The sequence below is a fragment of the Clavelina lepadiformis genome, chromosome 3, assembly GCF_947623445.1.
Source record: "Clavelina lepadiformis chromosome 3, kaClaLepa1.1, whole genome shotgun sequence".
Taxonomy (NCBI): Eukaryota; Metazoa; Chordata; class Ascidiacea; order Aplousobranchia; family Clavelinidae; genus Clavelina; species Clavelina lepadiformis.
In genome coordinates, this window is record NC_135242.1 from 15,845,988 (window position 1) to 15,858,077 (window position 12,090).

At 35.7% G+C, this 12,090-nt stretch overlaps 1 protein-coding gene across 1 annotated transcript; it reads left to right on the top strand.

Annotated features, from left to right (window-relative positions):
* The first annotated feature begins 402 nt into the window (after positions 1-402).
* On the top strand, positions 403-5,432 carry LOC143449299 (spliceosome RNA helicase DDX39B). Its single transcript, XM_076949441.1, has 10 exons — positions 403-701; positions 827-954; positions 1,044-1,136; positions 1,333-1,516; positions 1,767-1,885; positions 2,498-2,629; positions 2,700-2,834; positions 4,222-4,341; positions 4,908-5,055; positions 5,128-5,432. Exons 1-10 carry the CDS (start codon positions 503-505, stop codon positions 5,139-5,141), a joined length of 1,272 nt encoding a protein of 423 aa, XP_076805556.1. The 5' UTR covers positions 403-502; the 3' UTR covers positions 5,142-5,432.
* The last annotated feature ends 6,658 nt before the right edge of the window (positions 5,433-12,090 follow it).

The following is a 12,090-nucleotide window of genomic DNA, read 5'->3' on the forward strand; positions in this document are numbered from 1 at the left end:
GTAGCAACATTTTTCACGTTTGTGAAAAAATAACCGTCTTTTCGATGTTGTTAATGGGGGTAGAAAGAGATTAAACTGATTTCCAGTAATTATTGCTAAAAACGTCTATATCTCGCTGGCAAAGAAATATTTCAGGCGTATTTTCTTTTTAGCTTGACATCTAGGCTAAGTTATGAAATGCTATTTTGTCTATAACCGATCACCTAAACTGTAGGATAGCGCAAACATTCATTCAAATTAAACCAATGCAACTATAGGCTTACCCTATAAATCTGTACTTAAACAACACAATTTTTTGATAGTTACTGCGTTATATTCAATACCGTACTAAGTATCCTAAAGTGGTACACTACTGTATTAGCATAGTAGCCTATATAAAGTGTGCTGGTAGGCTTTTCAATTCCTTCTGCACATGTTTTGCAGCTAAAATCCGGCAGTGCACTAAATTGCACTAGCTTATCACTTATATTTTGAAAACCTAACTCAACCATATAAGAACACCATGACAGACGCAGAAGAACTTTTAGACTACGAAGAAGAGGAACATGAAACTACACAAGAAATTGGAGCGTCCAAAGAACAGAAGAAAGATGTCAAAGGAACGTACGTTTCAATTCACAGTTCAGGGTTTAGAGATTTCTTATTGAAACCTGAACTTCTTCGAGCTATTGTGGATTGCGGTTTTGAACATCCTTCTGAAGGTTGGTAAAATCATCTAAACTGTTGGATTCTTAGCCTCTTACCGTAGTTGCTGTAAATATAACCTGATGGATTCTTTGCTGTAGTTTATATGCAGTTAAGTTAGTGGTCTAATTTATTTTCACAGTTCAGAATGAATGTATTCCGCAAGCTGTGCTTGGAATGGATGTTTTATGCCAAGCAAAATCTGGTATGGGCAAAACTGCTGTTTTTGTACTTGCAACTTTGCAGCAACTTGAACCAGTGGATGGACAGGTAATTAAATAGCTTAATGTATTCTTTATCAAACTCAGTAGGCCTAACCTATTGATCCCCAAAATCAATTTTTACGTGCTTATTTGCAGGTTTCTGTTTTGGTGATGTGCCACACTAGAGAGCTTGCTTTTCAAATCAGTAAAGAATATGAAAGATTTTCTAAGTATATGCCATCGAGTAAGGTAAGTTTTAAATGATAGCTTATACTAAACTGTTTTCAAAAATGGGTAACTAAATAGTAACAAATAAACTGGTAAAAAAATTAAAACAGGCATAGTGGTTAAGGATTTATTGTCAACAGTTAATTTTCAGCTGCCATTGACTAAAGTTGATTAAAGTGTTTCTCCTTGATATCCAAACATTTCATATTATTTGCAGGTTGCTGTATTTGTTGGTGGCTTGTCAATTACTAAAGATCAAACTACCCTGAAAAGCAATTGCCCTCATATTGTTGTTGGAACTCCTGGTCGATTACTTGCACTAATCAGATCAAAATCATTGAATTTGAAGAATATCAAACACTTTATTTTAGATGAGTGTGATAAAATGTTGGAACAACTTGGTAATTATTTACAGTATTTTCTTTTTACTGCATGCTGTACTTCTGAGGCTAGAGTCACATGGAGATTGGGTGTGTGGCTGCTGTGTGCTTAATGCTTCAAAGAGAATTAGAGGAAAATTATCCATCATGCACATACATATATCTGCATGGTCACTATGTTTCCTACACTACATAACATCAATATAAACAAAACCTTACAACATTGTAAAGTGGTAACTGTTTCATATGTACCTTTTAATTTATATTGTAGATATGCGTCGAGACGTTCAAGACATATTTCGTATAACTCCACATGAAAAGCAAGTGATGATGTTTAGTGCCACCTTGAGCAAAGATATTCGACCTGTCTGCAAGAAGTTCATGCAAGATGTAATTAAAATTCTTCCACCTGCGTAACTCCAATAATTCCAGGAGTTCATTGCAGTTTGTTAAGTTTCACTGACCATTGTGTCCTGGGGGGACATTTTACTGAAGAAATTCCCGGGGGTCCATGGGGTCTTCATTACCAGTACCAGTCTACTTGAAACGTGCCTGCCTTTCTAAGCTACAGTACAAACCCATTCCTGACTAGACTAAATGCCCAGCTTGACCTTAAACACTTACCATACCCTGAACTTACATACCCAGTCCTTTCCCACTTGTTGCCCTGCAACATGTTCTTCTTCACACATCATTTATCACCATATACTGAGAGTCTGATTGGCTGCTCGAGCTATTCCATCATATTGATGGTTCATCTGGTCCGAAGACACATCTCCAGCTCAACATTCTCCTTTGGGAAAAGAATTTAGTCCTTCTGGCGCGGCTTGTAGTAATTTTTTAAGTGTAGTACAAAAGCTAGTAATTAAATTGGTAAATGGGTAACAATAGTTGTCTTAAAATTCGATTTAAATGTTCGTTTATTTGCTCAAATATAAATATATATTTTAACACTAAAGCAAAAGTATAACTAGTTAAAAGGATTTAATGGTTATCTTGTAGCCTATGGAAGTCTATGTTGATGATGAAGCTAAACTGACTCTCCATGGATTGCAGCAGCATTATGTCAAGCTGAAGGACAATGAGAAGAATCGTAAACTCTTTGATCTTTTAGATGCATTGGAGTTTAATCAAGTTAGTCACTTAAAATTAATAGAAAATAATTTTGCACTGTACACTACTAAAATATTTTGTTTTTATGTAGGTTGTAATATTTGTGAAATCTGTGCAAAGATGTGTTGCGTTGGCTCAGCTTCTGAAAGAGCAAAACTTTCCTGCAATTGACATTCATAGAGCAATGAACCAAGAAGAACGTCTCAGCCGATACCAACTTTTTAAGGTATGCAGCTTATTGTGTATACACTGTCATTGACAAACTAAACAGCGCTGCCTAGAAGACATTAATCAGTTTGGTTTCACATCGATGATTAATACTGAAATCAGGCTAGGGCAAAGATAGCTATTTATGATAGAGTTTCTAATTTGTAATAAACACTAAGTTACTGACCACTATTTGTTTAGTGTTTAGAGACGACTAAGTAATAACTAGTAACTACATGTAATGTGACCGAACAGGACAAGAGAAGCTGCTTAATATAACCACAAATAATGACCAGCAATTGTTCATGAATCATCGCCTAGTTTAGGTTGTGCTAACACTTTCCTCATTTTGAGGATAAAGATTGTAATAACATATTGTATTTTGACCACTTTTTCTTTTATCCCATGTTTTTTATTTGTACCATACGACTGTAGTCATTTTTCCAATTTAACGATATCTTGGTAACCGATCGAGCTAGTGCTACAATCAAGAAGTCTAATGATGCAGAATAGCTAGCTGATTTCCTATAACCACTCGATACATTTTAATTGTATTTTTGCTCCAGAAAAAAAGTTATTTGAGAAAAAGCAAAAATTTTACATATTTTGCATGCAATTCAATATGGTGGATTAACTATAGACTATTTGGATAATTTATTGATGAAAATATTTCAAAATAAAAAATATAAATACGTTTGTGATGCAACAACAATTGTTCACTAGTATGACAAAACAATACAATTATTTTAAATGTATGTAATTTAAAAGTTTAATAATACTTGGTCATGATACTGGGTTGCTCAAATGGTAGTCATACTAGTCAACTTGGTTGTTAGTGCTCTAGCCTTATTGTTAGTTTGAAGATGGCGCTTACCAGATCAACTTTATCCAGTTTATTTATCAATAATGAAAAGCTTGCTGGCAATGTTTTACTGATGTTTCATTGATGTTTTAAATCACTGTTATTTTATATTATTCACTATTATACACTGTATAGTATATTATCTGCATAGACTACTTATATATTTTGTGTGCGTACTGTGTACCATTTGAAAGTTTGCGCCAATGCTTAACCTTAAACGATACTCCATTGCTTTTCTTTTGCGGCATAACTGTTCATACATATTGTCATAAAACATGCAGTTGAGGTGCAAAGAATCAAAACATGATTTTTGGTCTTGTAAGAAATTGTGTTGCTTCATTTTGACCATTTGTGTATTTGTGACCAAAATGGGCCTGTCTCGGATTATCTCATTAAGTGGCTTTTATTAGTTTAATAAAAGATACTGTTGTATTGTGTATACACAATATGTCACAATTTTCCACCAGAAGATCATCTCATTTATTTTATCCCTGCATTGCCTTTTTGGCAAACATAGTATTTACATAAATGGTTGTTGTCTTAGAATTTCGAGCGTCGTATTCTGGTGGCCACGAACCTGTTTGGGCGGGGTATGGACATCGAAAGGGTTAACATTGTGTTCAACTACGACATGCCCGAAGACTCGGATACTTATCTACACAGAGTAAGTAAAGAAATTTCTAAGTTATTCGTTTCCGAATTGCTAGTTTTTGTACATACATGTATAGCACAGGTTTTCTGGCACATAATGAGGTTACAAACTTTGTGATTTATAACATTTGCTCAACTGATCATAGAGTCCAGAATAATCAATAACCATACCATCTTTTAATTTTGCCTTCAATACCAATTTCTGTAAAGCTCATCTATAATGATGCTAATTAGTTTAGTGTCATGAATATTCCCAATCCCATTGTTATAGTTAATCACATAATGGTCAAAAGAACCATACATTTGTGAGTGTTTGGACCTGTCTGCTAACAGCTGCCTGAACTCCTGTGGTATACTCTAGTTTATACCCTGCACAGCATCTTTACTAAGGTGTTGTATCAAATACCAGTAATTTTAAAAGTGAAATTGACGGTTTTGCCCATGATTAAATTTTTTGCTGTTCACATACTGATTGCTTATGATGTGAACAAACATTTATTTTATGAGGCTAAGAGATATTTAAAGCTAACTTACATGGCCAAGAAGATCGGGAAGGAATAATTAGATATCAAATTTTAGGTGGCACGTGCTGGGCGTTTTGGTACCAAAGGTCTTGCAATCACTTTCGTATCTGATGAAACTGATGCAAAAACACTGAATGAAGTCCAGGATAGATTTGAAGTGAACGTCACAGAACTTCCTGATGAAATTGATATATCTGCTTACAGTAAGTTTGTTATATCTGAAGTTGATTTCCATATGAAGTATTTCATTTTGACTAAACAATTTTTATGTACAGTTGAAGGTCGTTAAAAGGAAGCAGGAAACAAGCAAACAAACAATCATCTGCCTTCGTAGACTGTTTATTTTTGAAGGATATTGAGTGCTTTCTAAAGTTTTGTGCATAATTACACATAGTCCTGGTAGTGTCAGATGAACCAACCTTATATTGATTAACTTAAGCAGTATGGAAATAGGGAAGAAATGTGGGTGTTTTTAGAATTAATTTTAACTTCACGATTGTCACTGTTGTCTGTATATGGAAACAAAAAAAATGATTTCATTTAGATGCCACTTTTTTGAATAAACTTGTAACTAGTTAAATGTTGTTGTGCAAAACTTAAAGACACCACTTGGCACAAGTTTGTAGACGTGACAAAATGCATTGCAAACAAACAAAATTACAAACCCTGAGACACAAGAAACCATGCCGAAAAAAAAAAAGTATTAAGTAACGTGGATGTTAATATCCGCTCACAGACACCGTATTTGCTTGTAAAAAAGACTATTTTTTTTGTTTATTTTATTATAAAGTGAAATTACTATAAATGCTATCTATCGAAAACTTCCGGGTGAGGCGCCCTGCAATTTTGCATGTAATTTTTGTGTGCCTTAGGCTATTATTTCATGAAATCCTAATAAAATGACATACCTCTAACCCTTGCAACAGAATGTTAAGGTTAAAACTGTAGTTTTGGGCCAGAAATATCAATTTTCACCTACAATTTATGGTATTCTCACCTGCGACGTGGAAGTTTTTAACGGACTATTTGCTGGGGTAATCCACTCACTGAAAAGCAACACCGGTCATGCTCACCTCTCATTGGTCTAACACTTTTTTTAACCATTACGTAGAACGTGCAACAAAACCAGGGAAATCACAAAAGTTTACCATATACGGCTACTTAAATGCACTAGTGGTGGCAGAATATAAAATTGCGTTGAACCGGTGTAAAGGTTCCCGTACAACTAGCCGTCTTATTAGATGTACTATAATGTATCGGGATTTTGACAAGAAGGTACACAACAGGATGTTCGGGGCGCATGCTTCCCTGTGCCTCTGCTTGGCTTTTGGCATGCAGCCATGACTGAGCTATAGGCTACTGTAGGTATGCGGTTAATCTTTTTACTTGCAAACAAGGTTGTAACCAGGTTATTTTTTTCTGACTCGAGTCAATTTAAGTTGTGAAGTAAGTTGTCAATACCTTTCAACATAAAAACTAATTTAACGTCACATTATGCGTTGTGTTAAATTGGTTGCAGTAAGGTCATAACTGTCTACAAATTAGTCCGGTTGATACTTTTTAGGAAGATTTGTAATTTTTTTGAAAGTGCTCCGTTTTTGTTAAATAAAGCCGTTTTTAGCCCTCACAATCGTCATAACGTGACTCGAGTCATTCTGGACTTTAACTCGAGTCATTTAGGACTTTCGACTCAAGTCAACAAAAAAACGTGACTCGAGTAATTACAACACCGCTTGCAAGTACAAATATACTAATGGTACAATATTGAACAGTGGCGTATTTAATACTGATCGAACCAAATTCAGAATTAAAATTGATTGATAACGTCTCCAAAATAACTGCGGAATCGGTCAAGCTTACGCACAACATTCAAAGAAATAGCTACAAATAAATAAAGAAATATATTTTACTCAATGTGGATTTGATAATTTTTATCCACGGACTAAGGAAAGTCTTTGCACGACTAAAACCCGGCGATGATTCCTCATCGCTCGAGCTCCGATTACCGAGCTTGCTTTTGTGCAATTATTAGTTGTTGTTGCTATAGTCTAATATGCAAGTATTTAATATTCGATATTCTATCTACGTTATCACTCGTTTTCTGCTGCTTGAAAACCACAAACTAAATGAAATCTGTGAAGTCACAATGGGGAACAGGTTTTTGGATAGGAAGCAGATTTTGGCACTACACCAAAAGTTAATAGAAAACACCCATGGCGACGTAGAGGTTTGACATGCCTTAGCGTTTTCCGTTTGAAAGTGTCGGATATTGCCTTCAGATTTAGCAAAAATTTATAAGGTTACAAACTTAATTTACAAAAATGAAAACAAAACCTACAAACTTACGGAAAATATAAGGCCTTTGATCGAAATACTTGCGCTGAGTCTTGCAACAATTTACGTCACAATGCCCGTAGTGCCAAATTTCCTGCGGGCCTTGTGACGTAGGAAATTTGGCATAACTCAGCGTAATTTTTTCATTCAAAAATCTCGGAAATTGCCCTTGGGTTTAGCGAAAACTTACAAAGTTACCAACTTAACTTACAAACAACAAAATAATAGCTTACATACAAACTTACTAATTTGGCATGAAACCGGTTTTGTGAAAAATTTTGTTCCCAATTGTGACGTAAACCACATAGAATGACTCAGCGGAATGCTTTCATATAAATTGTTTGGTGAATGCCCTCGGGTCCAAGACAATTTTAGCCTGAACGTGTGCAAGAATTACATAGGCGGGCAGTACCGCTGTACTATAGTACCGAATTACTGTACCGCGGTACTTTTTCAGTACCAATACCGGTACCGTCGGTACTTTTTTTCACTTTTTTTCAAAAGTACCGAATCTCTGTAACGAATTACTGTTTTCAAGAACTTTCGGTTGGTCCCGGTGCTTGTTACTTTCACGTGATAATTTCAAAAATTTGACAATTATATTTTTCAAAATACATCCTTAATAATTAATTAATCTTTAATACTAATTTTAACATCTGTTGATCTTTCTTGATCTAGAAATGTCAAGTAAAATTACAAGCTATTAACGTCACACATGTTTTGACCTGGAGTAGGCCTAACCTTTACCGAGGGCATAATAGCGGCAAACATTGCTTTTGCAGCAGTATCTTTTATACAAAAAGTACTGATACCGAATATTGACCAAGTACCGAACAACTTTTTAAAAATAGTACCGAATACCAGAACCGTCGGTATATTTTTTGCAAAGTACCGGTACCGACTGCCCACCTCTGAAGATTTATGCGTTAGTTAGAGCTTTTTTGAGCTAAAGCAATTGACGTGGATTGATTAAACGCACTTAGTTAGAACTGAAGTAATCATAAGCTACTCTAAATTGAGCCTGATTTAAAATTAGGTCTAAGTAAGCCTAGCCTAGCCTACTATGTGCAGGACATTTTTTATGTAATGAGGTGCCAAGTTTAAGATGAATCAGCCGATACTAGTTGCTATGATGTATAGTTTTGATTTGTGTTCAATTCATTTCTAGATGTACAGACATTTAATCAAGCGACTGTTAATCACGGACATTTAATCATTAGACTTTTAATCACGCAGACATTGCATCACGTGGGCACTTTATCACTAGACATGTAATCACGCAAACGTTTAATCATGTGGTAAATTTATCACTGAGACATTTGATCACATTGATGTTTAATCACGCATACACTTAATCACATGTGCCAAGTACGTAATGTAAAAATATCAAAAATGGCACTTTATTTATGCGACAAGGATGAAATACCACGCAAATACACTAAAATCTCACTGACCGAGTATCGAGCAATTGCATTTTCAACACGCAGTTTCAGCGATTGATACCGCTTTGGGAGAAATGGCTGCAATCCAGAGACTCCTTGTAGATAAGTTGCATGCTGCATCTGCATATCTCTTTCAAGTCCTTTAATAAAAGTCGATAGCGTTGGGTGATGACACTGAAAAAGTGCCTGCGGTCCGTAATGCCAAACTTCAATTAAAATTGTAGTTCTAGCCATTTCTTCAGATGCACTTTCAAACTGATTCCATCTTTCTATGGGATAGATTGCAGACCGATAGCATTCACTGCGTCCTGGTCCTCTTCGTCCTCCAATATATGTGTGTTCGAAATACGCTAAGGCTCTGGCATCTTTTCGTGTTCTGGCATGTTGCCAGCTAGTATCCAAAACGCTTCAGCAACGTCTGTGAGCGGAACCATAGCTAATGCAGGTAAGTAACGAACATCAATACGTAAGTTGTCATCACTTTCGTAGTCTGATTTCATGCCAATTTCATTGACTTTTCTGAGAATACTTTGTGTCAAATGGAAGTAGCAACCCATGATTGTTGCATTAGGATAAACTGATCTAAAAGCATTAATTGCTGCACTCTCAAAATCCAGCAGTATTTTCGCAGGATTTGCCAAAGGACTCATTCTTTTAATTTCATCCAAGATGCGAGCATATACAGCGTGTGTTTTTTATTTTGCACAAGGCAGTAAATAATAGCGGCAGAGTTTATGCCAGGAACGAATTCGAAATGTAGGGTGTAACTTATAGCTGAAAAAACAATGATGGTACCGCCTTAAAAGTTCCATCTGCTAGCCACAGTTTAGCTCAAGCCAATCCATCTAATAGCTGCGTTTACCCAGTAAAACTTACCGATTACTGTCTGAACCGGAGTCAGAGAGTATAGGATCCTGAAATTGGTCTGGAAAGGTAAAAGTCTTATCTTTTGGAAGCGGAGACAAAGTTGCGCCCAAATCGTTTTGCAGCTTCTGACGCTTCCTATTTAAAGTCCGTTTGAGCGTCTGTTTCCTCGGTAATGCCATTAGTACGTTTGGTTCAAGATGGGTGATTACTGAGGCAATGACTGCACTTGGAGTAGCCGATACTTCACTCATTTTATCTTTCATTTCAACAACGGCTTGGCGCGCTAAAATATTTTCTTTGTTACCAGAATGGTTGTGCTCAGGATCGCAGTTGCTTACAATCTCATTGTTTCTTGTCGTTACCCTTGCTTGGCATTTACTGCTCTGGTAAAATTTGCAACGCCACTGAATATTCCCGCTTGCATATTTTCGATGTTTAATAAATTCATGTTGCTTATGAATTACCAAGGGGTTTCCTTTTGACGTAACTCCAAAGGAAACTTTGTCTGCACTCATGTTACGTTGTTTGTTGCTTCCAACTGCCTGAAATTTACTAAATGCTACTGCAACATGTTGCCTTCGAATCAACTTTTGCGTTCGAAAAAAAGGCGCTCGTTTCTGAAACGGTTTGTTGACACTTAATCACGCGGCACTTAGTCACGCGACACTTAATCACTGACACATAATCACGCGACACTTAATCACGCGACACATAATCACTTGGACAGTTAATCACGCGACATTTAATCACATATTTACAGTATCGAAAATTGCAAGTCTACACATGGGAAATGTGAGCAACTGCACGAAGATAAACTAAAATTTCACTTGACAGATAACGGTCATGTGTAGACTTGCAATTTTCGATACTGTAAATGTGTGATTAAATGTCGCGTGATTAACTGTCCAAGTGATTATGTGTCGCGTGATTAAGTGTCGCGTGATTAACTGTCCAAGTGATTATGTCTCGGTGATTAAGTGTCGCGTTATTAAATGTTGCGTGATTATGTCTGTACACCTTCTGAAACGCACTTCCTTACGTATTCACAGTAAATAAATAAATTGCAGTACAATTTTCAGAGACTGTGACAATTTGACAACAACTTTGTTAAATTAGGTGTTATAATTGGTGTACAGACATTTTATCACGCGACAGTTAATCACGTACTGTCTGGTGATTAAATGACCAAGGGTTGAAGTGACTGCGTGTTTAATTGTCTGCGTGATTAAAAAGCTAATGATTAAATATGTCTGTGATTAAATGTCGCGTGATTAAATGTCGGTAAACCGTTATAATTATACGAATCTTTTCAGTAAAGTGATTAAATGTCCACGTGATGATTTGTTTGGCCAAGGGTTGAAATGACTACGTGTTTAATAGTCTGCGTGATTAAAAGTCTAGTGATCAAATGTCCGTGATTAGCAGTCGCGTGATTAACTGCCACAGATTTTGCTGCCAGCATGGTGTCGCAATCCACATACTTATAAAGAAGTGGCAAACTGACAAAAGAATTGTATTTCTTCAAGTTTTAAAATGCATGCCAATGCTCCTATCTTCCTTACTAAAGGTTTTGTGCAATTTTTTGCATTGTTTCCATAGGCTACTTCAAAGTTTAAAACATAATTATTCACGTTAAAGTTATTGTGCAGTGCAATACCATACACCGCATTTAATGTCAAAAAATGCGTATGTTTTGTCGTTTTGTTGTTGTTTGTGTAAGTGCTTTGCTCCATTTAACTTGAGCTGCAACCTGCTTAGAACCTTGCTTATCTTGTAAAATTTAAATATATGCTTGAATTATACTTTTAAAAGCTTAAAATGTGTTATTATTATCAGGGTGTCTAAACAGAACTGAACCTGAACGTCACCGGTTTGAGGCTGAGCGGAAGTTCAATGAAAATCGAACCGGAACCAGAATCCAATTTATTAAATTTGTTTAAATTTAAACCGAACCTGAACCATTGAAGACTAAGAGAAAAATATCCGAACCGGACTCAAACTTTTCTCAGTTGTAACCACTTTTTCAGTACAATAACTTCATCCAAGTGTTATAGAAAACGTGTTTCTTTTGCTTATTTCAAAACGTGGAAAACCTTTACCCAGTCATGACGAAATTCCTTGAGCTAACGAATTGCTACTTGGGCAAACCTGTAAAATGAAAATATGTAGGCTATAACCTGAACCGGAGTTAAATCATTTTCCACTGCGGTTCGACTCCCTGATTATTAATATTATGTTATTATGTGTTGTCATACTTGCGCTTTCATGAAATGTATTTTCTACTTAGAATATTTTAACATAAAGAGTCTTTGAAAACAATAAATTGAAACATGAATATGTGAAACATACATATATCCTTTTATCTTTTATCAATGAATTTTTCAAAACTTATATTCAGCTTTTGTAAATACAAGAACGCATAATTAGGATATTTTAAAAGCAAAAATGTTGCAAGTAATTCAGCACATTTTTACTATCATCAAATTCACTGTAATTTGCTTTATATCAACCAATTTGACCCTCATACTTTCTCACCACATCAGCCAGAAGTTTTCAGCAATTTGTTTTAGAAGATGGACCAAAATAATCATAACC